The sequence below is a fragment of the Eriocheir sinensis genome, chromosome 59, assembly GCF_024679095.1.
Source record: "Eriocheir sinensis breed Jianghai 21 chromosome 59, ASM2467909v1, whole genome shotgun sequence".
NCBI classification, from domain to species: Eukaryota; Metazoa; Arthropoda; class Malacostraca; order Decapoda; family Varunidae; genus Eriocheir; species Eriocheir sinensis.
This window is the reverse complement of record NC_066567.1, coordinates 2,874,996-2,902,221: the sequence shown is the minus strand read 5'-3', so window position 1 is coordinate 2,902,221 and position 27,226 is coordinate 2,874,996. Positions and strand designations below refer to the sequence as shown.

Below are 27,226 nucleotides of genomic sequence, written 5' to 3'. Positions count from 1 at the left end.
TCTGAAGCCAGTCCTTCATCCACACCGTTCTTCTCCTTTTCTTCTTTTCCATGCTCTCAAGGGCAAGGATAATGGCAACGCAAGCAGCCTCCCTGCTCATCTTGACTAGCTGAGCGACGTGCGGCGTGCGCCAACAGATGCATGTAGGTACTACACTCATGAGCGACAGTGTACGTGTGGCCGCTGGCCAAAACCAATGATTGACGTGTTTGCGCAATCATGCATAAATGCGTGTGCATGCATGAAAGTGTGTGGCGCCTGTTAGCACGTCCCCGCCTTTTCCTTTCTCTTTCCCTGCTTTTCCTGGACCATATGGAGGATGATATGACACACACGCCTGCCGTAGAAAATTGCACCAAACAGCTAACGATCGAGAACCAATGAATGCGACATATTATAGCTACTATTAATTTAAAAAGTCCGTTTCATTTCGTCTGTCCACTCGCAAACGCGTAGATGTGGCACCTGCGCATGTTAGTTCGTGATTGCGTGAAGATCAACTTTATATTTTCAGTGATATATTTGAATGTTTGTGTATACAAAAAGCCCTCAAACCATCATATATGAACTGCAAACAGAAGATTTGCATCGATAATTATACCATACAAGGACACGAAGGAACAACTTGTATATCAATCAGTATATAATCTGATCATACTCGAACGATCTATAGCCTTTCAGATATTCATATTTCATCTCATTCAGGTACATAAAGTGACCCACGACTCTGCAAGTGTCTATTCATAGGGAATTTTTATGTGTTGCATGGTAGTTTCATTGATATCTGAATATTGTTTTTTTACATAGATTTTTTTCAATTTTTTTTCTAATTTAAATATCTCTTATAAATATTTGCAAAACCTTTTACTTAGCATTATATGAAAGTATGGTGTCTATGCAAACTTTTAATCATATTTATTTCTGTAATTGGTATAGTTTCGAAAGTATGAATAAATAAGTAAAAAGATCACTTTTTTTTAAGAAAGTTTATTTTCAATAGCATCTACTTTAAACAAGATCAACAGAAACTCAGATTTTATAAGATTAAAACCTTCCTTTGTGTCCCACTAAATGAAAAACGTAAAGCAATTAAGTAAGAAACAACATAAGTGGTGATGAGATATTTCCAATCAAATAGCAACAATTCACTGAAATTCACATTTTGAGAAAATGGATACATGGGAATTTTACATAGTAATGTCTTTTTGCACATATAATGATTTCTTAAGAATTTTATCAGCCACAATATGCATTCCTTGTTTTGTGTGTAAATTAAAAAATAAAAGAAATGAAAGTGAAAAATGTTCATGTCTCTAAATGTTCCTGAAAATTTCCCTCCCCATATCCCTCAACTTTTTCATCCCAGCACGTGTTTGGTCTTTTTCTCCTTGGAAGGGATATTTACATTGGCTTTTGCAGCCTTTTCTCCATCTGTTTTACCTCAGTTTCACATCTGAGATCCCTGCAAGGATTTTATTAGCTTTCGAAGCTCTTATAGCTCACTGTCACTAACTACTGTAGATTATTTTTCCTTTTCACACTTGTGTCTGGGGAAGCTGCACAACCACACAAAATGTCGTACTGCACTATTTAAAAAAAACAAAAAAAAAAAAAAACAGATACCAATAGCCTAATAAAACGTATAAACAATAAATGTATGACGACTCATAAGGCAACACTACACACTCAGACGCGTGGGAGCGGTGGGCTTTAATTAACGCCGTTGGGACCTCTTAAATTTAAAATTCTCATACACCAGGCACGCCATTTAACTCTCCGAGGGCAGGCGTACGTGAAACCGTGGTAACCTAAGAATGAAAAATTTGAGCCCACGTACCACGCTTTGAATCGAGGAAATCCCCTTAACAAAAATTCATATAAGGAGTAAGATTGATATGTTATTTTTTTCTATTCTTGTTCTTATAGTTTATCTAGTTAAATAAGAATGGTATACTTGCAGTTAATAAAGAAAAAAATAGTATGACTGAAAAGGTAGTATACAGTGGACAAAAAAAAAAAAAAATGAAAGTCACCCATCAATTACTCCATTTTCTGTCATCGGACCCACCAAGGCTGTGTGAAATCACCTCTGCATACAAGTCACCCATCAATCAATTTTCTGTCATCGGACCCACTGAGGCAGTGACGTCACCTCTCTGCCACACCTTGCGCGTGAACAGACTTGTTATAATTAGATTTTGGACGTGACTATGCTATTTGATACAAGCTTGTCTTTTCGTGTGCTTGTATGTTAGATTATCGATGCAAACGAATGAGATGCTTTTTGTACCGTATACATAAACATTCAAATATATTATTGAAAAATAAGCTTGAGTGTCTATTACAACAATTGATTTTCACCTTATTCACGAACTAGAAATGCGCAGGTGCCACATCCATCAAAATTCCCGCTTTGTTGGTGGACAGACGGAATGAAACAGACTTTACTACATATACTACTACTACTACTACTACTACTACGAGAGAGAGAGAGAGAGAGGGGCTTTCGTAGGAGTTATGTGCATTTCCATGGGTAGTTTGATGACCCTGGTGGTAGTTTGGCCATTCCTCGGTCTCATAACCCTAAAAAAAAAAAAAAAAAAAAAAAAAAAGAATCCGATGTATCTCTTTTTCGGCCATAGGAAATAGTTGATGTGAGAGGCGAAGGAAGCATTTGAGACTATTGACCTAAGTTCCCACCATTAGCAAGAGGGATTGGGTCAGTGGGTGGGGGTGGATTAGGTCGACTGGAAAAAAAAAAAAAAAAAAAAAAAAAAAAAAAAAACACTTAACATAGCATTCACGAGACCAGCCCATGATCAGACCGTGGTTGAATGATACACACAACACAATGTACAATCTTTTATTACAAAGTGCATAAGTATATATACAAGTAATAATTAACATAACAACATGAATGCATTTACAGTACACATCTTTACTAAATCAATTCATGACCAATAATCATCCATCAAGTCCACCTGTGTCATTTTAAACTTTCCTAATTCATTTTTTTACCCTTGACCTTTTTCCTTTTCCTTCAGATTTATTTTGCTTTCATCCTTTTTTTTTTTTTAATTATCCTCTACCTACGTGTCATTCTTCCTATCTCTCCTTCACATCCTACACCATTTACCATTTCTTTTTCCTATCAACTCCCATTCCCCCATTTTTGTTCTCTTATCAATATCCTCCATTTCACTCAACCACCTATTTTCCTTACTGACCCATGTTCTACCATTTCCATTAATCCCCAAACCATTAACTTATTTTCCCTAATCGTATCCATATCCTCTATTTCATGCATCCCCATCTACCATTATTTTTCTTATTAACTCATGTCCTACCATTTCCATTAACCACCAAACCATTACTTGCCTATTAACTTATTTTCCCTTGTTTTCCTTCATCACATTTTTGTTATCGTATCCATATCCAGTATTTCACCCATCTTCAGCTACCGTTACTTTCCCTGCTAAATGTTCTACCATCTTCATTAATAACCAAACCATTACCTACTATTATTTCCCCATTAACTTCCCTTCCCTTGTTTTCTTTTATCCTATTTTCTTTTTCGTACCCATCTCCACCTACCATTATTTTCCCTATTAACTCCTCTCCTGTTATCTCTACCATGCCATTACCTACCATAACTCTACCTCCATTAACTCCTTTCCTCTTCCTATTTGTCCATAACCATTTAACAGATTCAAATAACCATGTAATCCCTCTTCTTATTAACACATTCAGCCATTATCCTTCCTATCACACCATTACCTTTCTTCTCCTTACCTAAGCTTTTTCAAACTGTGAATGTCATTAGGTAAGCAGATTAAGGTAAAGGAAGGTAGATAAAGATAAACCACTGATAGCATTGATACCTCTCTCTCTCTCTCTCTCTTGACAAACTCCTCCTCCTCTTCACTTATATTTCTTCCTTTTTTTTTTGCCTCTTCTTTCTTTCTCCTCTTCAACATTCCTCCTTTGTATTCTTCTTCCTATGATCTTCCTTCACTTCTCATTCTGCAATCACTCCCTCATACTTTCCTTCACATCCTACATCATCACCTTCTCCTCCTCTTCCTTCACTCCTAACCATACCCTTTTCCTCTTCCTCCTCCTCTTGTGTCCATCTCTTCATCCTTTCTCCCTCGATCATATCCTAACTCTGTGCCATCACCTTCTCCTACTGACTATACCCTCTTCAGTGCTCTTTCTCCTCCTCCTCCTCCTCCTCTATCTTTTCTCCTTGATCATATTCTTCCTCATCCCACACATCCTACATCTCAGCCTCCTCCTCTCTCTCCCTCTTGGGTGGGCCTGGCCTGCACTCGGGGTACTTGTCTGTGTAGAAACTCCTGACCTCACCTTCATTCACTTTCATGTCCAATTTTATCTGTGGAGAGGGAGAGAAGAAAAAGATGAGTATAGGTGGATAGATGCTCTTGACCTCACCTTTGTTTACCTTCATCTCCAATTTATAACACAAATATAACTATCAGCATTTATTAGCAATCTTCAAACACCAGAGAGAGAGTAATGATAATGAAAAAAGGAAAGAGTAGAAGAAAAAGATGAAGGCTAAGAGAAAAAAGAAAGAAAATGAAAACAGTATACAAAGGAGGAACTAGATGAAAATAGCAGTTCTTGTAGTAGAATTAGTAGCATCATTATCATTCTCATTGTCATTATGTTTTATCATTATCATTATTACTCTTGGCAGTGGCAGGACCATCAGTATCGGTAAAAGCAGCAAGAGGAAGGTAACAGGACACCTCTCCTCCCGAAATTGACCTATCTTTCAGCCACTCCTCTGAACGCTTTTTTTAGGAGCAACAGGTAGTGGGCTTTTTTTTCATTATTGTTTCCTCTTTTTTGTCCTTGAGCTGTTTCCTCTGCAGTAAAAAAAACCACACACACACAAAAAAAACCATGTAGAATAAACGAAGCCATATACACACACACCTTCTCGTGGTTTCTCCGTTTAGCAAAGCTCTTCATGTGGATCTCGTAACTGTAGTACTTGGAGTAGAAGGGCGGGTACTTCTTCTTGACCAACCGCACTCGCCCGTCCAGTATGTGCTGTTGGGACAGGGGATGGGATTAGTGATGAAGGCGATGAAGGTAGAAAAAAGTAGAAAAGAGAGGTGAAAAGAATGAAGAAAGAGCTGATGAAGAATAAAGGACAGGTGGTGAAGAAGGAAGGAAGAGGTCACAAACAAGCATTTATCTCTCCACTCCTCTCTCTCCATCTCTCTACAACACAACACACAACACAGAGGAAGCATTTTTCTCTCCACCACACGCAACACCCCTGAAAGCCCCTCCACTCCCCTCTCCTCACCCTGGTAAAGTCCATCTCCTCCTCTTGGGGTATCTCCGCCCTAGTCCGCACCTCCCCGTCCTCGGGCGATGCCACCACCTGCGGAAAGTTGTGTCTCTCCTCGCGCACCTCCACCAGATGCAGCTTCTTCTCGTTGGCCAGCTGCTGGTGTGTCTTCTGCAGGGTAAAGGTGGGGACGGTGCAGGTGGTTGTAGTAGTAGAAATGGCAATAGTAATGGCAGGAGTAATATTACCATCACAAGTAGAAGTATGTAGAAGGGATAGCAACTTAAGCCTGTATCTTTGACCCGGTAGCAGTGACGGGCCAAATTTGTGGCTTTACCGTGTACCAGTGACGGGCCAAACTTTTGCCATGATATAAAACCCCCAAAATAGATGATGCATAAACTGATCACAAATGTGTTGATATGTATTATGAAATGGTTTGCGTGAGTGATGATTTTTTCTCATTTTTTCTTGCTTAGAGGGACCTTTAAGAAACATGACTGCTGCGCACTGAAGACAAATGAGAGTGTGTATGGATGCCAGATGCCTCCACCATTCTTCTGAGTCAAGAACTGGCGGTATATTTGAAACGTAGGGAGCGTAGAGTGTGATGATTATATATATGATCCCTGTACGGTTGGGGCATGTGGTAGCGCACTTATGTATACAATCGCCGTAACCTAAGGGAAAAAAAAAAAAAAAAAAAAAAATAATAAAAAATAATAATAAAAAAAACCCCCAGCTACTCAAACACACCTGGTTAATCAGCCCCAGGAAGAAGGCTTTGGTCATATTCTGAACATTGCAGGAGCCCTCCACCTTGGCGTACAGGTCAGTGATGCCCACCACCTGGCATATGGTGCGGATGGCCCGGTGGCACACCAGCCCGTACCCCTCCGGCATCTTCTGGACGTAAATCTTGGTCTTGCCGTACTGGGAGAAGAAGTCATGTAGCACTGCAATGGGGTGTGCCAGGTTAAGTCAGGTCGGGTCAGGATGTGTGTGTGTGTGTGTGTGTGTGTGTGTGTGTGTGTGTGTGTGTGTGTGTGTGTGTAATTCACCTCTTGGTCTGCTGCGGGTCTCTCTCGAGACAGCCAGCCGTTCCCCTACGGAAGAGCACAGAGCTCATAGTACCGATCTTTGGGTAGGACTGAGACCACTCACACTCAACACACCGCGACAATGAGATCACAGCTCCTTGCCTGACGTTGCGTACCTACTCACTGCTAGGTGAAAGAAGATAAACCCAACTCATCTTCACCCGGCAGGGGAATCGAACCCCTGTCCTTCTGGTTGTGCGGCAGACGCTCTATCCACTGAGCTACCGTGGCCATGTGTGTGTGTGTGTGTGTGTGTGTGTGTGTGTGTGTGTGTGTGTGTGTGTGTGTGTTAGGTTGTGTTTGCCTAGATGTGTTTACCTATTCCCTTGTCGTATTTTTGTAGTTGTATTTACCTAGTTGTATTTCATAGTTGTATTTAATAGTTATAATTTGATAGTTGTACATATGAAATTGCATTAATCTGTATTTTCCCTAGACTTGTCTCACTGTTGCCATAGCTCAGCATTACTCAGCAAATTTCAATCACACTAAATAAAAAATAAATAAATAAAATAAATAAATAGGCAAAAAATGTAGAATCAACAGTGCTCCTTATCCTGGATCTTGTTTTAAATTAATAAGAATAACTCACTTTGCATTAAATCAAAATCCTACCGCATATTCTTTTTAAATATAGTTTTTGTTTATATTCCTGGTCTGTATTATGTACATTGGTTAATTTTCCTTCCAAATATGCTTTACATCAAACTCCCTTCCTTTCCCATACCTCCACTATTCTTTCCCTCCCTTTCATCCTAACCCAACCCACCCTGACCTACCCCTCCCTGACCAATATTAACCCAACCCAATCCACCCTAACCTACCCCTGACCCAGCCCTCCCTGACCAATATTAGCCCAACCCAACCCACCCTAACCTACCCCTGACCCAGCCCTCCCTGACCAATATTAGCCCAACCCAACCCAGCCCTCCCTGACCAATATTAGCCCAACCCAACCCAGCTCACCTAACCTAACCCACCCTAATCTACCCCAACATTAACCCAGCCCAGTCCAACCTTCCCCTGACCCAACCCTCCCTGACCTAACTTGAAAAATGTTAGCCCGATTCAACCCACTCTAACCTATCCAGCCCACCCTTACCTAACTTGACCAATATTAACCCTCCCTAACCTAACTTGATCAACAATAGCCCTCCCTAACCTAACTTGATCAACAATAGCCCTCCCTAACCTAACTTGATCAACATTAGCCCTCCCTAACCTAACTTGATCAACAATAGCCCTCCCTAACTTGATCAACAATAGCCCTCCCTAACCTAACTTGATCAACATTAGCCCTCTTTAAGCTAACTTGATCAACATTAGCCCTCCCTAACCTAACTTGATCAACAATAGCCCTCCCTAACCTAACTTGATCAACATTAGCCCTCTTTAAGCTAACTTGATCAACATTAGCCCTCCCTAACCTAACTTGATCAACAATAGCCCTCCCTAACCTAACTTGATCAACATTAGCCTCTTTAAGCTAACTTGATCAACAATAGCCCTCCTAACCTGATCAGCAATAGCCTCCCTAACCTAACTTGATCAAGAGCCCTCACTAACCTAACTTGATCAACAATAGCCCTCCCTAACCTAACTTGATCAACAATAGCCCTCCCTAACCTAACTTGATCAACAATAGCCCTCCCTAACCTAACTTGATCAACAATAGCCCTCCCTAACCTAACTTGATCAACAATAGCCCTCCCTAACCTAACTTGATCAACATTAGCCCTCTTTAAGCTAACTTGACCAATATTAACCTTCCCTAACCTAACTTAACCAATATTAGTCCAACCCAATCCAACCTTCCTCTGACCTTACTTGTTCAATATTAGCCTGACCCAACCCAGCTCACCTGACCTAACCCAAGCCACCCACGAACCTGTGTGGTTATTATAGCGGTGGATGTAGAGGAGCTTCTGCCCGGCCCTGTTCTTCACCTTCCGGAGGGCGGCGTGGGCAGTGGTGGCCTTGCTCAGCGCGAAGCCAGCCAGTCCGTTGCCGTTGCCTGTCACTGCGAAGACACTCATGCGTCGCTTCCGGCCAAAGATTGCCGTCATGCAGGTCACCACCTTCAGCTCCAGAACCTTGGTGTCAAAGCCCTCGAAGTTGTCTATGGTGGTGAGTGGCGGTGGTGGTGGTGAGACATACTTCCCTACTCACCATGAACCATCTAACACAACATTCTCTTATTGTTGACATTAAACAGGGATGAGAAACTGACACCTGCTAAGAGATAATTAAACAAAGTAGAGCACAAGTAGCTCTCCTTCCATGTGGTTTGTGCAAGCCCTGACAGGCCCTGAAAAGCAACGAGACAACACTGACACTGTAGCATTGACGTTGCCTATAGACTCTAACCCTTCCCACATTCAGCCGGGGATTATTATTGTACCAAGTTGTAGTTGTAGACTTAAATAGAAGGTTAACACCTTGACTGTGGATTTCATACAAGAAGACATCACCAAGTTACAGGAATGGAACAAAAAGTGGCTGCTACAATTCAATGAAGAAAAATGTAAAGTCATGCACCTTGGGAGGGGAAATCTATCACACCAATACCACATGGGAAACACTCCACTATCCACCACAGAAGCAGAGAAAGACCTGGGAGCATGTGTAACCAGGCTACCAGTGAAAGCCAAATTTGTGCAAATTGCAGCAGACGGGTTAATGAGCAATAAAACACACAAATAATGATTCAGATGAGGCACAATAAGGATTAAGACGAGTGGAAGGGAGAAACCAAACCAAGCCCTGGAATCAAACTCTACTTGACCCATGTTAAGATAGATTCCCACCACAGAATTACACTTACTGACCTGTCACCTGTTTGTAGAGCAAGGTTCACCTCTACCCTTGAAATACCAATACAGTAGACTCTCTATTTAACTTGAGACAGGTACCAAAGAAAGGCAAACAAACTGGAGGAGTTATTACAATAAGACTTACTGATTTGTACCTGGTGGGACTTTTTTTTTGTGTGTGTGTGTAAAGGAGACAGCTCAAGGGCGCATTATAAGGATATTCTTAAAAAAATCATGCTATTTTTTTCCTTTACAGCTAAAAAAAAAAACAGCTCAAGGGCAGCAGAAAAAGGTGTAAAAAAAAATATATAAAAAAAAAAAAAAGCCCGCTAATCGCTGTTCCCGCAAAGACAAAAGTAATGAGCGTCCAAAAGAGAGGTCATGGAGGGTCTACTGTAGAACAAATATCTGAAATAAAAAAATAACCCCCCCATATCCCACTTCCCAGCACCTTCACCCCTCACCTTCCCCAATAGGATCAGGAGGACCAATACTGCGCCCCGGCATCCTGGTCCCACTCCAGCCTCGCTCCATGGGGTCAAGCTGGAGGGAGCGGAACCGTCCCATGGAGTCCCGCATCTTGATCAGCTTGGCCTCCCTCTCCTCGTCCCTCGGTAAGAGCTGCTGCTGGACCAACTCTCGGCCGCGCAGGATGGGTGAGTTCAGGCCCGGCCACACCATGTTCTCCTTTCCTGGGGATGTGTAGGGCTGGTGAGGGTGTGTAGGGGGGGTGCAGCACAGGTGTTGTGGTGGGTAAGGGGAAGAGGAGGAAGAGAGAGAGAGAGAGAGAGAGAGAGAGGACAGGGAACAAGAACAATAAGAAAAGTTATTAGTATTGTAATAAGAAGAAAAAGAAAGGCGGTGGTAGATAATGTTTTCCTTTGTCAATAGATTTTCACTTTTATATATTTATTTGTTTTACTGATACGCCTCCCTTAAGCACACTACACCTGTCCCCCTCATATTCACAGGTTCATGGTTCGTAAATTTACACATTTGCGGATTTCCCCTAACATTCACAAATGCAGCCCCAAAGGAATTTTCACGGCACCACACCAGTCATGGTCCGCTTGTGGGCAATTCTACCATTCCTACGGAGAGGATGATGTATACAGGCATAAGCAGCATCCAAACATCCTCTCCCAAAAGTACTATCCTTGTCTGATGCTTTGTTAAAATGTTGTTTTTGAAAAGCTGTGACATGGCCCCTGAAACCCATAGCAGGTAAATACAACTAGGTAAACACACAAAACTCACCCACACCAATGACCTGGCCACGGTTGAGGTTCTTTGCCAGGCGCTTGCCCACCCCCTTCCCTCGACCTTGCTTCTTGCCTGCATTGCTCACGCTGGTCACCCCCTTCCACAGCTGATCTGCCGTCACTGTGGGGGATGGGGGGGGGGTTGGGATAAGGTGTGTGGAGGAGGAAAGGTGAAGGCTTGTTTGGAGGTGAGCAAAGTGACTGACTGACATATGGATGAATGACTGAGAGAGATGATGGCTTGCTATGGTGGTGTTTGAGTGACTAAGTTATTCAATTCTCTGACTGACTTGCAAAATAACAAACAAGTGACTAATATAGACCATACTGGCTATCAGTTTGCAACGGGGACACTTTATCCTTTTGCTATCAACTTTCTACCAACCCACATAAGGTAAACAATTGCTTTATACTTCAGCAAAAATTCAATAACTAAAACCAAACCAATGGCAGATAAAAAATAATGATTTATAAGGAACAACAAATGAATATGTAACAAGCAAACAAATGAGCTTACACTTGTTGAAGAAGCTGGTGTGCCGGACCGCCACCACCAGCGGGGGGGGAGCCACACACAGGACCAGCTGCCTTTGCCTGCCTGTAGGGGAGTGTGTCCTCGCTGTGGCTGCCGCTGCCGACAGCCCTTGCAGCCCTGGGAAGAATGATTTTTCAAAGCACTACTTTTATGAGGTCAATCCACAATTTTTCACCATAATTCCATCCTACTTAATAAAGTAACCTGATCCAACCAGCTTAGCCTCTACTTACCCAGTCAAATCATGTAGCCTAATCCAATCATGTGATTACTTTTCAAACCTGACTCAAGAGGTTTAAAAAATTTACAATATTGCCCACAGCATCACCTGAGACATTGTCAGTCTCTATTTGTGTGGGCACAAGCTCATTGAAAAGGAATCACAACTCTCTACTTCATGCTGGAAGGCTGTGTTCCCATATAGCCTTGGCTATATGGGTATGTGGCACGCCTCCCAGAAATAATCCTGTTCTAAGGGCTGTTTCTGTATGAAACAACTATACGTGGAGGAGACCAAGTGGACGCCCATGTAACTCAAGGGTGGGGCAAGTTGATGGATCCTGCCAGGATGATGATGATGATTATTGAAGCATTCACTTCTTGGCGCCGCAACTGCAGGATTATGTGGCGCCGAATATAAAACTTAAATAACCTATGCTAGAAAAAAAAGGGTAAATAATTAAAAACATAATAAAAGTTCAATAAAACCTACAGGAGGTTGAGGATGCCAGCCTCCTATAAGAAGCCATAAATATCATGTCCCAGGGAGAGTGCCTTCTCCCCCAGCACCAGAGAGAGAGAAACTCCCATCTCCAGCCCGACACTGGGGCACTCGACCAGCAAGTGCCGAACAGTCAGGGGGATAAACCAGTTATCATAGTACGGCTGGACTCTCCGGGACATGAGGAAGCCATGTGTATGTCGAGTATGACCCACCCTAAGACGGGCCAGGACAGTCTCTCTCTTACAACTCCTAATATGGGAGTATGACAGCCCTGGTCGTGACCTCCCCCGTCTTTGTCGTGGCAACTTGGAATGGAAAAATGATGCCTACGACTTGAACTCTTTCAAGAGAAGGGTATCAGGACACCTCTCCTCCCGAAATTGACCTCTCTTTCGATTCTTTTTTAGGAGCAGCAAGTAGTGGGCTTTTTTTTAATTATAGTTTCCTTTTTTTTTGTGCCCTTGAGCTGCCTCTTTTGTTGTAAAAAAAAAAAATGAAGGCTTGCTCATAGGGACTGTTGGATGTGGAGGTGGTGGGTCAGTTAAGAAACGTGCTGCCTGGCACATGCTTCCTGTTGGTTAGTTTGGTAAATTCCCAGCGTCTCATCAACTTCACTCCAAGGTGCCAATTCTCGCCAGTCACCACCAATACTACGCACAATGAAACAGATTTTTTAAATATTGAAAATATTTAATCTAACAGCCCCCATTGATCTCCCCAATATGTTAGTGAACCAAAAATACATTATCACGGAAATGATTGATTTGCACCGTTGAGGTCTATAAGAGGTTGACCACCTGAGTGAGGCCGGTGAAAGAATGGCAGGCTGCTGGGACGAGACTGGCACGCTAACAAAGCCAGTCGTCACCAATAACTGTCAAACAAGAAAACACTAAAACAGGAAGTGGCAAGAGGAAATATCTACTTAGGGGCCCCAAATGAACACCACTGAGTGCCAGGGTTCGAATCCTGGCACTCAGTGGTGTTCATTTGGGATGTTTTTCACTGTGTTAATACAGTTTCTCTAATCTACTTACGGGGGTTGTGTTAGTTTAAAAATGCTGCCAATGGTCAGACCTACACGTTGGGGACACCCATAACTAAGTGACCTGTGCTGTCCTGAACTGCAACCACGTCATCAGTTTTACCCAAAAGTCACTAAAATATCCCAGAAAAAAAATTGGTGGAGAAATTGCTGAGTAAATAAAGAGACTGATCAGTTACGATGTTAGTGGCACTACACGACGGTGGGGCCTGCTGACCTCCCGCCCCCTGGCCCGGCGCCCCGTGAGTGCGTCCCCCCTGGCTCACCTCTGCGGGGCTGGCAGGCACACACACGCCGGGCGGCGAGGGAGAGACGCGCCATCCTCACCGGGGCAGCCATGTTGGTGCTGATGCTGGCGATGATCCAATCAGCTGTGCCTGGCAGGTGCACGGCGAGGCGCCTTCACAACGGCGACCCATAGTCAGATGTGAGGCAAAGAGAAATGCAAAAAGAAAAGACCAAAGTAAGTTAAAGTAAAGAAAACAAAATAAAAGAAAATAGAGAAGCAAAGACGGTGGGAGGAAACTGTGCAAACAAACAGGGCTGAAGTGCAGGGTGACGTATATAAGTGTGCCCAGTGGAGTAACTAAGAGTGCGTAGTGAAGTGTCTAAGTGTAAAAACAAGTCAATGAGGACGTAAGAAGCGATACAAAGTGGAAGAGCTCAAAAGAAGAAGAGGAGGCAGGGCTGCAGTGCCCCCCCCACCCCCCCGGCAGCCTCCATCTTCCCTCCCTCGCCCAAACAAACCACCAGCTGACCAACACGGCCGCCGCTCCGCCTCGCTAGAACGGTAATTACTGTGCATGTACGCCTTCAACCACGACACCACGGGGCTTGCACACACACAGGGGCACCTACTTTCATTTCCGCGTGTAACTGGCCGGCTGAGGGGAGGGAGGAAGCAGAGAGAGGGAAAAACGTGCGCTGTACTTTTCCACCCCGCGCCTCAGCTGTCTGCCAGGCGTTAGAAAGTTTGCCGGAAATTTTAGTCTTCTCTTGTTTTTGGTGGTGCTTTCCCGCTGGGAGTATGATGCATGGTGTTTTCCCGAGCCTGTGGTGTGTACTGAGTCCTTAATGGAGGTGCGCTGAAGTAATGAAAATATGGATTAGTTGGTGTACGGTGACGAGTATTTCGAGCTGTTTTATCTGTTTGTTTGTTTGTCTTGTGGATTCAAAGAGTTAAGGCAAAGTTTAGGCTGCGTTAGTCTCGTGGATTCAAAGTGTTAAGGCAAAGTTTAGGCTGCGTTAGTCTCGTGGATTCAAAGAGTTAAGGCAAAGTTTAGGCTGCGTTTGTCTTGTGGATTCAAAGAGTTAAGGCAAAGTTTAGGCTGCGTTTGTCTTGTGGATTCAAAGAGTTAAGGCAAAGTTTAGGCTGTGTTAGTCTTGTGGATTCAAAGAGTTAAGGCAAAGTTTAGGCTGCGTTAGTCTTGTGGATCCAAAGAGTTAAGGCAAAGTTTAGGCTGCGTTTGTCTTGTGGATTCAAAGAGTTAAGGCAAAGTTTAGGCTGCGTTTGTCTTGTGGATTCAAAGAGTTAAGGCAAAGTTTAGGCTGCGTTAGTCTTGTGGATTCAAAGAGTTAAGGCAAAGTTTAGGCTGCCTTAGTCTTGTGGATTCAAAGAGTTAAGGCAAAGTTTAGGCTGTGTTAGTCTTGTGGATTCAAAGAGTTAAGGCAAAGTTTAGGCTGCGTTGTTTCTGCAGGTGTTTCTCTGCCCCAGTGTGCCTTGTGGTGTCTGGGTGCTGGCTGGCTTGTGTCGTGGCGGGATTTGTGTTAAAGGTTAGTTTTATAGACCTGCTGATGCCTTTTATTGCTTTTCAGTAAAATAATTGATCAAGCATGAGTTTATCAAGAATAGTCAAAATTTAGGTGACCAGATTTACTCAAGCTAAACATGGGACATTGTCACTCACACACACACTCAAAGACACACATGCGCACTGGCTCAAAATCACGTCTAATACTAATGTGAGTAGAGTCGGAGGCGCACTATAAACAAATTGCCTGTGCCATGATGGGCTTGGGCCGACCACCAGGCCCCTGAAGAAAGCCTACTGGCACTACAGGCCGAGGTGTAAAAAGAATAAAAATAAATGAACTCCATACCTGTATCAAGGTAAAGATGGCTACACATGGCTATCTTTCCCCCTACCTGTATGGAGTATGGACGGTACGAGTATGACTTGTGTAAAGTTACCAGTCAGTGAAACATTAAAGACTGTAAAGATGTATGATTATCAGTAATTCATGAAAAAAGTCCAACATTTCAATTCCAAATTAAAAAAAGCGGGACGTTTTAGGGTCACAAAACAGCGGGATAAATGTAAAAAAGTGGGACTCTGGTCACCTTAGTCAAAATGTATACAAATTTGTATGGTTAATGTATAAGTTCATTATGCCAAGGCTAATATATCTAGGCAATCGGAGAAAAAGCACACAGCTCGGGCACAGCCAGAAGTGTAGGGGCCTGGGGTCATGGTTCCTTGTGAGTCCAGTTAAATATGAGTATTTTTTGAGGGGGCCTCCTAATTTTTTTTCTCTCTCTCTCTCTCTCTCTCTCTCTCTCTCTCTCTCTCTCTCTCTCTCTCTCTCTCTCTCTCTCTCTCCTAGTGAGGACTACTTTTACTCATAACTAATTTTATATATATCTTGCCTCACTGTTTGATATTAGTGTACTACTTGTTTTTAGTATTACACTTCTCAGCATGTTGGGAAAAGTGTTCACTCATATGCTGCTGATGCGAATTAAATCTCATATGCTTGAGATGAGCAGTCCAGGTTCATGCCCAGCAAGTCAACAGTTGATCAAACCCTAGCACTTCATATCCTTGTGGAATGCCCACGTGAGTGTTGACGGGCTACTCACAGCCTATGTCGATCTCAAGAGGGCTTTTGACACAGTGGATTGTGAGGCACTTTTGGGCATTATGTAGATCTGTGGGATTCCTGGAAGGATTAATGACCTGATGACTGGCCTTTACTTAGGGACTGAAAGTTCTGTGAAGTGTGGAGGAGGTGTTTCTGGCTTCTTCCCTAATAAATCAAGAGAGGCAGGGGCTCGTCCTTGCTCCATCACTTTTTGACACCTGTGTGAACTAGGTATTGGGCAAAGTTGCCGATCAAAGTCCTAGTGATGGCTCTCGAAGTGCTGCATGAGGAAGTGAAGCCATTGTGCCAAAACCAAGGTGCAGTCATTTGGAGGCTTGCTGGATGACATATTTAGTCTGTTCATGCATGTGGTGAGGATGTCAAAGTCACCAATAGTTTTACATACCTTTGTAGTATATACCTATAGTGCATAACAATGGTGGGTCTTGCCAGAAAGTCACTCAACAGATTGCCCTGGCCCATGGTGTTATGGAGTCGCTCAACACAAATATATGCTGTCGACATCTATGCAGCTGGACAAAGATTTGAATATTTAAGTCTCTTGCGTTCCCCGTCTTACTGTATGGCTGTGAGGCGTGGACGCTGATTAGGGACATGGAGAGGCGTGTTGATGCCTTTGGTACCAAGTGCCTTCGCAGGATCATGGGGTATCACAGGAATGACTACATGTCAAACCAGTGACTACTCTGTGAAACTGGATTGAGGCCTGTAACTAGCTTTGTGTGTTAATACCAACTCTGGCTATATTTGTGTGTGGCATGCCTCCTGGATGTCGATCCTGCTTATAGGAGTGTTTTTATGGAAGACAAGCTTTAGTGGAGGAGACCAGGGGTTTTTGATACATGTTTTTCAAATGTTGTTGTCTCTGAGAGAGATTCATTAGATGGATAGAGTGTTATTGATGGATAGTGAAAAGACTTTAAAGATAGTCAAATTGCTGAATACTTTTTTCTTCTTAACCCTCTCGTGCACGATGACGCCTTTCGCGTCATCATGGGTAAAAGGTCCTGGTGCACGATGACACGAAACACGTCATAAAAGTAAAAACAAATTGATTAAAAATTATGTTTTCTGTGAAAGTGCGTCAAATTTGGGAGTGTCATTTGTTGGGATAAGTTTCTTAATGGTAACATAAGGGAACCTTTCTAAGGAGCGTAGATGAGGAGCGTGGAGCGATTTTTAGTTGTTACCCTACTCTGACGGGAGAGGAAAAAAATTGTTTTCTTGGTATAAATTGGGAACTAATAGGCATATGAGGAATTTTGCGGATACCATAAGAATCCTGACTAAATTCCGCTTCGAAACACATATTCGGCTAAAAAAGTTGGCCCACAAAAGTTCGAGCTAGCGAGTGGGGAAGAGTTGGTATTTAGGATTTATTGTCTACAATACTCTATACGGAGACTTGAAACGAGTTTGTATTGTTTATTTTCCTCAATTTTTATTTGTGCATGTTCTAGTACAAGTCTTTATGAAGCCATTGCTATCAAATTTATTTGGGTATGATATATCTGTGAGGGTAAAATACGTCCAGGAATGTAGAGTATCGTGGTGGCAAAAAAAAGGCTGGTCGGGCCTGAGAAATGCATGGTGAGTGGAACAGAAACTTATTGGAAACTCACTCTTCCTCCTTCCTTCCCTCTTTTCCAGTCTGGGGGCTTCGTGGTGCAGTGGTTAGCACACTCGGCTCACAACTGAGAGAGCCCGGGTTCGATTCCCGGGTGGAGTGAAAAAATTTAGGCGGCTTTTCCGATACCCTACGCCCCTGTCCACCCAGCTGTGAATGGGTACCAGGTATTAATCGGGGGTTGTGTCCCTTCTCCTGGGATCGGTTCCCTTCTCCTATAATTCCTTCCCCTTTTGTCTCTCTCCGGCATATGACCACAGATGTTGCGTCGACTAAACAAAACTTTCCAACTTTCTTTTCCAGTCTTCCTTCCTCTTTTGGTTTTGTCCTTCCTTTCTTCAGCCCATCCTTCCTTTCTACACCAACAAGGGGCCTGGTAAATATGTGGTGCCAGAAGTTGAGAAATGAAAAGAAAAAATAGTCAAGAAGAAATTAATGATTCTGATAGAAGATTGCAATGGATGAGGAATGGTGAGCTGTACACCAAAAAGGAGCCTGGTAAATATATGATACCAGAAGTTGATGAATCAGAAGAAAATTAATGAAAAAAATACAAATTGAATAGATAGTTTAGTAGAACATTACAAAGGAAGAAAAAAGGTGTTTTTCTGAAGCATTGCACAACAGAAAAATGTAAATGAAATCTACAAATGAAAAAAAATGCAAATAGGGTAGTTAAACTAGTGTAACAGATAATAACAGGGTAAGAGATGAGGTAAAACAGATGAGACTCAGCCGTTGGAAATAGGAGAGTAGAGGGCAGACATGGGGCCATTACGTATGTAATCGTTTATGATTACTTCATATTTTTACGATTACAATAAAAAGATTTAATCGATTACAATTACATGATGTACGTATTAATCATGATTACAGGAAGGACTGAAAGGTGAACTTGCAAATTTCATACACGTACCATACTAAATATTTAATTGGTTGAATTACTACAAATATTAAGAGTACATACTTGCTGTGTGAGAAACTATTAACTAAAATTTTGGTAATATAATCCCAAAAGTAATTACGATTACATTTTTAATGTATTCGATTACGATTACATAAAAAAATGAGGGTAATCAATTACGATTACTTGAAAAACTGTAATCGATTATGATTACTTGAAAAACTGTAATCAATTATGATTACTTGAAAAACTGTAATCAATTATGATTACTTGAAAAACTGTAATCAATTATGATTACTTGAAAAACTGTAATTGATTATGATTACTTGAAAAACTGTAATTGATTATGATTACTTGAAAAACTGTAATTGATTATGATTACTTGAGAAACTGTAATCGATTATGATTACTTGAAAAACTGTAATCAATTATGATTACTTGAAAAACTGTAATCGATTATGATTACTTGAAAAACTGTAATTGATTATGATTACTTGAGAAACTGTAATCGATTATGATTACTTGAAAAACTGTAATTGATTATGATTACTTGAGAAACTGTAATTGATTATGATTACTTGAAAAACTGTAATTGATTACGATTACTTGAAAAACTGTAATTGATTACGATTACTTGAAAAATGTAATTGATTACGATTACTTGAAAAAATGTAATTGATTACGATTACTTGAAAAAATGTAATTGATTACGATTACTTGAAAAACTGTAATCAATTACAATTACTTGAAAACTGTAATTGATTATGATTACTTGAAAAACTTTAATCAATTACAATTACTTGAAAAACTGTAATTGATTACGATTACTTGAAAAAATGTAATTGATTACGATTACTTGAAAAAATGTAATTGATTACGATTACTTGAAAAAATGTAATTGATTACGATTACTTGAAAAAATGTAATTGATTACGATTACTTGAAAAACTAATCAATTACAATTACTTGAAAAACTGTAATCGATTACAATTACTTGAAAAACTGTAATTGATTATGATTACCCCATGTCTGGTAGAGTGAGCAATAGTTACAAGCACAGCAAAATAAAGTGAAAATGAGTGTACTAGTGTGGACAAGTAGTGTGTATAAGAATGTGAGGAAGTAAGCAATGTTTTTCTTTGTCCTCCAGGCATCACCAAAAGAGAGAAAGAGAGAGAGAGTGAGACGAGTGTCCAGCCATGTCTGTCGATCAAGGTGTAAGTATGTACCTGAGAGAGAGAGAGAGAGAGAGCGCAAAATGTCTTTCTACCCCTTCTTTATTTCTTCTTTCCTTCCTTACTTCCTTCCCTCCCCAATCCTCTCTCCCTATCCCTGTTCCTTCCCTCCATTCTCTCTTCCTTCCTTCCCTCCATCTTAAATCCTTCTTCCTTTCCTCCTTTTCACTTCACCTTTTCCTTCACATATTGGTTTTGTCCTTCCCTTCCTCCCATTCTCCCTCTCCTTTCTTCCTTTCCTTATTCTTCCCTTCCTCTTTCTTACATTCCTTCCTTTCTTGCTCCTTCCTTCCCTCCATCATTCGTTTTTTCAGTGTGTTCTCTCTTCCTTCCTTCTTTCCTTACTCCCCCCTTTCTTAATTCCTTCTTTCCTTCCTGCCTTCCCTCCCTCCCTGCTTTCCTTTCTTCCTGTTTCTTCTTTCCTTCATTTGTTCACTCCCTGCTGTGTTCCCTCTCCCTTCCTTCCTTCTTTCTCCCTTTTTCCCTCCCTCCCTTTCTTTTTCATTCCTTTTTAATTCCTTATTTCCATTCTTACTTCCTTTTCCCTTCCTTCCTTTCCTCCTTTTATTCCTCCCTGCTACACTTCCTTTTTTCCTTCCTTCCTCCCTTATCTCCTTCCTTTCTTTCTCCTTATCTTTTTTCCCTTCTTTCTCCATCCTATCATTCTCCTTCCTTCTTTCATCCTTCCTTCCTTCCTTCCTTTTCTTTCCTTTTTTCTTTCTTCTCTTCCTTCCCTCCCTCCTCTCTTCCCCCCTTCCTTCCTTCTCTTTTACCTCTAAACTTCCTCCCTTCCTTTTACCCTGCCATATCCCTCTTTCCTAAGGGCTCACGTACATCTGGAGCAACGTGTGTGTGTGTGTGTGTGTGTGTTATGAGCATCATGGAAAGCTGTGAAGCGTGGGAAGTGGCAACCGGAAGAAGAGAGAGAGAGAGAGAGATGATTCACCAGAGTTGTGTTCACCCTCATGGTTCACTCCCCCCCCTCTCTCTCTCTCTCTCTCCAGTCTTCCAGCTGAGTGTGAGGGAGAGAGGTTGCCTGGTTTTTCTCCTCCCTATTTACCTCTTGAGAAAGGACGAGAAAGAGGAAAGAGGGAAGGGAAACAAACATACGAGTATCGTCCTACTTGAGTGATCGTAAAAATAAAGAAAAAGTGGAGTTAATATTTTAGTGATTTGTTATAAAGAAAATACGAATGCGAATCGGTTTGTTGTGGTTAATGATTTATAAAATGCAGTTCTGATTTTGTTGTTGTTGACCGTTGTTGTTGTTTGCCGTTGTTTATTTATTTATGGACTTATTATTCACTGTGCAATAACGTGTATGTTTAATTATTTTTTATTGTCTGTGATGTAAGAAATGAATGCGTTCGGAAATTATATGAAAGGATAACCGATTCTTTCCCGCCTTCTCTCATTCATTCTTTAATTCTGTCATTGTTCCTCATATACATTAAGTTTTCATTGTTTCATTCATTCTTTCACGATCATATTCTTGCATTATTCCATTCCCTTCACATTTTTTTATTCTCTTTCATTCCTTCATTTTTTATTACATTTTGTCTCATTCCTACGTATATAATTCTCTTCATTTTTTCCTTTTTCCATTATTTTATTCCCTACACTATTTCACGCCTTCCCACATTATTCTTTGCCGCCATTTTGTTCATATTCTTTAATTCCTTTTTATTTTCTTGCGGTTGTGAAGTTTCTGGAAGTGTTTGAAGTCGCGTTTATTTTAATGAGTGTGAGTCCCCTTTCACACGAGCGGTTTTTGCCGCTCCGGCACATGCCGGACGGCAGCCGCATGGCACCTGGACATCCACGGTCAAGTGCGGCGCGGTGTCTGTCGCATCCGCTTCGATATCTCCTTCAGTCATATTTGTAATCTTCCCTTGAGGGATCCCACAAACAAGGCCGTCTTTCAATCTCGGAGATCAGCAGTTCCGTGTCATGATAATTTAAATTATCCATAAACCTGAAATTTAAATGCATATGTTTGTTGTACAGAGGTATACAGAATTAATATGTAAGTCACTTACATTTTCAATATACATTGATTGAAAGTTCATAAGATGGAAAATATAGTGCATAACAGCTTTTCCAATAATGCAGACAAAGTGGTCGCGTGCCCTTCCCCCAGTGTTGACAGACAACTATCCCTCGCCGCACGCGGCAAACACCGCATGTGTGAGCGCGCCCATAGCAGCACATGACCACCGAAACCGTTGTGCGGCATTTCTGCCGCTGCGGTCTTGCTGGCAGTCCGGCAGGGTGCGGCTGCCGGAGCTGCTCCGGCCTCGTGTGAATGCACCCATAAGAGTCAATATAAAGCTACAAGTAAACCGGGCGACAGGTGCCGGAGCGGCAAAAACCGCTCGTGTGAAAGGGGCCTGTGGTGTGATGGTGAGAGTTGCCGCATACAGTAGAGAGATGAAAATGAGCTGAACGTGATGCGCTAAAGATGATGATGATGATGGTGATAACGGCAGTGGTATAGTAATGGGGCGTGTTTTTTTCTTTTTGTTGTTGGTGGTGATTGTGGTGGGGGAGGGGATGAATTAGTGGTGGTGGTGCCGTTTGGTGGTTGTGGTGATGATGGTGAAGGAGTAGGGGAGGAAGGGGTAGGGGAAGTGGTGCAGCCATCCCTCTCCACCTCTCACATTATCTACCCATCAACGTTATCATTCTCTCTCTCTCTCTCTCTCTCTCTCTCTCTCTCTCTCTCTCTCTCTCTCTCTCACACACACACACACACACACACACACACTGCTCAATTCTCCTTGTTTTTATCCATTGTTTTCCTCCTCCTCCTCCTACTACTACTACTACTACATTATGAAAAGTGACTAAAAGCGTGTATTAGGTATTCAATTACTCAAAAAGGCTAGTTCAATCACGTCTTCGTCTTGTTATAGAAAAACAACAACAGCAACAACAACAACAAGGATGAAGTAGACACATATCGAGTCATCAAGAAACATGTGCACCAGAAATGCATATGAAAACAAGAATAGATTGAAGGAGTGAATAAAAAGATAGATATCAACCACGGGAAATAGCTAGAAACTGAAGTCCCAGACGAAGGAACAACAACATAACAGACATTAACAAACTACTCAAATAGAAAACAAGTAACATAATAACTTGAAAAGAAGAAGGAAGGATCCAGTTATGTCAGAGGACGTGGAATTGGAAGGCAAAGGGAAGGGAGGGAAAGGGAGGATGGCTGGCAGTAATAGTAGTAGCACCTGTCCCCCTCCCCCTCTCCCTCCCCCATTCTCCTCCCTCCTCCATGCTGAGCCGCCCCTTGCCAGGCCCCAGGATGCCCTACAGGTGCTGGGGGCCGTGTACCTACTGGGGTGTTTTTACCTTTTTGTAAAGTTTAGGTCCTAGGATTTAGTGAAGCTTGTGCAGTCTCTTATTTTGCAAGTTTTATTATAGTTCCACAAACACATGAGTTACAGGGGCCTGTGAGGGTTGTGAAAAAGGTCTGTGAGGGTTGTGAAAAAAGGTCTGTGAGGGTTTGAAATAAGGTCTGTGTGGGTTATGAGGAAAAAGGTCTGATGATTGTGAATAGGCTTAAGGTCTTTGAGGTTTGTGAAAAAAGTTCTGTAAGGGTTATGAGGAAAAAGGTCTGAGGGTTGTGAATCAAGGTCTGAGGGTTATAAGGAAAATATCTGAGGGTTGTGAAAAAAGGTCTGAAGGTTGTAAAATGGTCTGAGGGTTATGAAAAAAGGTCTGAGGGTTGCAAAAAGAGGTCTGTGAGGGTTGTGAAAAAAAGATCTGTGAGGGTTGTGAAAAAAAGGTCCAAGGGTTGTGAAAAAAAGTGAGGGTTGTGAAAAAAATGTCTGAGGGTTGTGAAAAAAGGTCTTGAGGGTTCTAAAAAGGTCTGAAGGTTGTGAAAAAATGTCTGGAAAAAGGTCTGAGGGTTATGGAAAAAGGTCTGAGGGTTGTGAAAAAAGGTCTGAGGGTTGTAAAAAAGGTCTGTGAGGATTGTGGAAAAAGGTCTGTGAGGGTTGTGGAAAAAAGATCTGTGAGGGTTGTGGAAAAAGGTCTGTGAGGGTTGTGGAAAAAGGTCTGTGAGGTTTGTGAAAAAAGGTCTGTGAGGGTTGTGGAAAAAGGTCTGTGAGGGTTGTGGAAAAAGGTCTGTGAGGGTTGTAAAAAGGTTTGTGAGGGCTGTGGAAAAAGGTCTGTGAGGGTTGTGGGAAAAAGGTCTGTGAGGGTTGTGGGAAAAAGGTCTGTGAGGGTTGTGAAAAAAGGTCTGAGGGTTGTGAAAAAAGGTCTGAGGGTTGTGAAAAAAGTGTGAGGGTTGTGAGAAAAGGTTTGTGAGGGTATTAAAAAAGGTCTGTGAGGGTTGTAAGAAAGGTCTGTGAGTGTTGTGGAAAAAAGGTCTGTGAGGGTTGTGGAAAAAGGTCTGTGAGGGTTGTGGAAAAAGGTCTGTGAGGGTTGTGGAAAAAGGTCTGTGAGGGTTATGGAAAAAGGTCTGTGAGGGTTGTGGAAAAAGGTCTGTGAGGGTTGTGGAAAAAGGTCTGTGAGGGTTGTGAAAAAAGGTCTGAGGGTTTTGGAAAAAGGTCTGTGAGGGTTGTGAAAAAAGGTCTGTGAGGGTTGTAAAAAGGTTTGTGAGGGTTGTGAGAAAAGGTCTGTGAGGGTATTAGAAAAGGTCTGTGAGGGTTGTAAAAAAGTTCTGTGATGGTTGTAAAAAAAAGTCTGTGAGGGTTGTGAGAAAAGGTCTGTGAGGGTACTAGAAAAGGTCTGTGAGGGTTGTAAAAAAGTTCTGTGATGGTTGTGAAAAGGTCTGTAAGGGTTGTGAAAAAAAGGTCTGTGAGGGTTATAAGGAAAAGGTCTGTGAGGATTGTAAAAAAGGTCAGAGGGTTATGATAAAAAGTCTGAGAATTGTGAAAAAAGGTCTGAAGGCTGTGAAAAAAAAGGTCTGAGGGTTATGAGGAAAAGGTCTGTGAGGGTTATGAGAAAAAAAAGTATGGCTGTTGTGGAAGGGAAAGGGAAAGGAGAAGAAAAAAGAAAAGGAAATGTTGAGGAAAAGTGAAAGGAAAAGGAAAAGGTCAGAGGGTTGTGATGAGTAAGATTTATTTAGATACTATGAGGAAAAAAAATACCATGGTTGTTGATTTAGGAGCATGGAGTGAGGGGGGGGAGTACAGTTGAGGGAGCTTGTGTGTTAAGAGGGATGCAAAACAGGTCACTAGAGTCCATTGGTTTGTTATAAAGTAGGTCAGGTTAATGAACTTGACTGATGATTATAATTGCTGGTTTATTAGAAAATGTACCTCTGCATCATTTTTGTCTCATCTAACTTACTTTTTGGGTCCAGTCAGAAAGAAATCAAGAATGTAACTTTTATTTAATTTGATATCATGTACCCTCCAATCCTCCTCCTCCTTATCCTCTTCCTCCTTCTTCTTGTCAGTGTCGTATAGCATTGTCTTCCTCCTCCTCCCTGCAGCAGATGACCCAGGAAGAGGAGCAGTATCTCAACCTTAGTCCTCTTCCTCCTCCCTCTCCTCCTCCTCCTCCTCCTCCTCCTTCTTGTCAGTGTCCTTATGCATTTCCATCCTCCTCCTCCCTGCAGCAGATGACCCAGGAAGAGTAGCAGTATCTCAACCATAGGCCTCTTTCTCCTTCTCCCCCTCCTCCTTCTCCTCCTTGTCAGTGTCCTATAGCATCGTCTTCCTCCTCCTCCCTGCAGCAGATGACCCAGGAGGAGAAGGAGCAGTACCTCAACCAGAAGATGGAGAACATGAGGAGGAAGAACGAGGAGCTGCTCAAGAGACACCAGGTACAGAGGAGGGTTGGCTGGATTGGTGGCCAGGTGTGATGGGCAGGTGGGGGATTTTTATTTATTTATTTTTTTACGGTGAAGGAAACAGCTTAAGGGCAAACAAAAAAAGCCTGTGAATCGCTGGTCCTGTAAAAGAGAGTAATAAGAGTGGTCGAAGGAGGGGTCAGTTTCAGGGGGATAGGCTGGTATTATTATTATTATGTATTATTATTATTATTATCAGTATGTTTATGAATCTTTTTCTTTTTGTTATTGGCATCTTTTTTATGAAGATATGTCAACATTTTATTTTTCTATGTAATTTACTATTAGGTCTGCTATTTTCTGCCAAATTATTTCATACTGGAAACGCCTCCCCCACTCTTCACAGCACCCAGTCCCAGAGTAAAGGCCAGTCGCCAGGCCAATAATTTTTGCAGGAATCCCATGGATCCGCAAAATGTCTCAGAGTGTCTCACTTTACACTGAGTCAGAAGCCTTCTTGAAATTGACTCTGGCTGCAAGCCCCTTCCATGCAACTCTACCTGTAATGCCCCGGGAATCTCACAGGGTTAACTTTTCTGTCTTTTTTTTTTTTTACTGAATTTGTAAGTTTGATTTAATGATACTAGACTGATTAAGCCTGAAGTACTCCCGCATGGTTGAGTGTGAATGAGGTGGAGACTGCCACCGTTCCACGATCTGAGGGTCGAAACCCCAGCTCAATGGAGAGAAAAAGACTGAAAATACTGAATTAACTGAACTAGACTGAAACTACACTCAATCACGCCGGGTGAGAACCAGGAGGAACTCTTGAGGTAGCGTGGACACTTATGGAAGGAGGGCGTGGGGTGAGTTTTCCCGTGTGCCGTTCCGGCCAACCCACCGTAACCTTGAGACTAAATAAGGGTTTCAGTGAAAACAAGGATTATACAGTTATCAGGGAAGTTTACTTTGCAGTGGTGTTGCACATGAAATGATACACAATTTTATATAATAGCCTAGGATGGCCAAGAGAAACTTACAATTAAATTGACTTAATCTGAGAAACCTAGGGTTCGCTCAATACGGGGATACTAGAGAAAAAAATGACATATTAAATAAACTTAGACTGGCCTGGGGGAATTTACAACTTACTCTAAGTTACCCCTGGGAGAACCTATGGTCGCTCACCAGGGTGACGTGAGCACGATTACATGTTGGATATTAATTAGGGGTAAGGGGGCGTTTGGGGAGTGTGTGTTTGTGTGTGAGTGTGTGTGTGTGGACGAGACTGGCGCAGGCGAGTCACAAACAGGCTTAAAGTTGAAGATGAGGGCGGCGAGTGAGGAGCAAGGGTAATTATTTGTCCCTAAACATTAAAACAGTATGGTAAGCGGGGGGGAATTATGCACCTGGGGGAGGGTTGAAATGCACTGGGGAGGGTTGAGAAGCACTGGGGAGGGGTTGAGCCGCTTACCTGGAGATTGAAGATGAGGGTGGCGAGTGAGGGCCACGTCCCGTTGCTGGCTACTTTTTTTCAGGGCCAGGAAGAGGACGGAGACGGAGTGGGTGGGGGGGCAACTGCCAGAAGGGCTTAAATGATTTCTTGCATTAATATGAGGGGATTAAATTTACAATGTCCACTGATGTGTTACAAACTAATGCAGCCAGTATGGATTACAAGACTTTTTCGTGGCAAAAATCTATTATGGGTTTAAAACTCATTGGAGGGTGATTTATTTAAAATAAGTTTCCGGTGAGGATCTCACTCGGGCGCACGCAGCAAAAGGAGGGGGGAAAGGAGACCAGACGGGGAACGCCAAGCCAAGGAATTGGCGGGAATTCAGCGTGGCTGGCTGGCGCGGGACGGGAAAAGGGAGCACATGGTGACGGACTAGGGGTGAAGGGGGGGTAAGGGGTTGGGCCTCTCGTTGAACCTAACTGTCCCGGCAGGCACTTACAATTACTTGACCATACTTTTTGACTTCTACGCATTTTCCCATCCTTACTA

General features: G+C 42.3%; 2 protein-coding genes across 2 annotated transcripts in view; one reads left to right on the top strand and one right to left on the bottom strand.

Annotated features, from left to right (window-relative positions):
• Positions 1 to 2,849: 2,849 nt before the first annotated feature.
• Positions 2,850 to 13,227, bottom strand: LOC126985367 (28S ribosomal protein S5, mitochondrial-like). Its single transcript, XM_050840145.1, has 9 exons — positions 13,075 to 13,227; positions 11,022 to 11,156; positions 10,500 to 10,625; positions 9,707 to 9,934; positions 8,318 to 8,548; positions 6,086 to 6,285; positions 5,345 to 5,500; positions 4,966 to 5,082; positions 2,850 to 4,396 (listed from the first exon to the last, which is right to left on the bottom strand). Exons 1-9 carry the CDS (start codon positions 13,145 to 13,147, stop codon positions 4,280 to 4,282), a joined length of 1,383 nt encoding a protein of 460 aa, XP_050696102.1. The 5' UTR covers positions 13,148 to 13,227; the 3' UTR covers positions 2,850 to 4,279.
• A 278-nt stretch (positions 13,228 to 13,505) lies between these two features.
• LOC126985187 (uncharacterized) overlaps positions 13,506 to 27,226 on the top strand; it is a 33,528-nt gene continuing 19,807 nt past the window's right edge. Inside the window, exons 1-3 of the mRNA XM_050839742.1 lie at positions 13,506 to 13,598; positions 19,373 to 19,439; positions 25,162 to 25,251. Of these exons, the coding sequence (XP_050695699.1) occupies positions 19,422 to 19,439; positions 25,162 to 25,251 (108 nt within the window). The 5' untranslated portion in view covers positions 13,506 to 13,598; positions 19,373 to 19,421. The remainder of the gene's footprint in view (positions 13,599 to 19,372; positions 19,440 to 25,161; positions 25,252 to 27,226) is intronic.

Excerpts from the sequence above, each read along its gene's own strand:
- LOC126985367 (XM_050840145.1), bottom strand. The coding sequence starts at position 13,147 with ATGGCTGCCCCGGTGAGGATGGCGCGTCTCTCCCTCGCCGCCCGGCGT. Across the intron at positions 10,626-11,021 it reads CACCAGCTTCTTCAACAAGT|TGACGGCAGATCAGCTGTGG; the intron begins GTAAGCTCATTT and ends CATCCCCCACAG. Across the intron at positions 4,397-4,965 it reads AACGGAGAAACCACGAGAAG|ATAAAATTGGACATGAAAGT; the intron begins GTGTGTGTGTAT and ends CCCTCTCCACAG.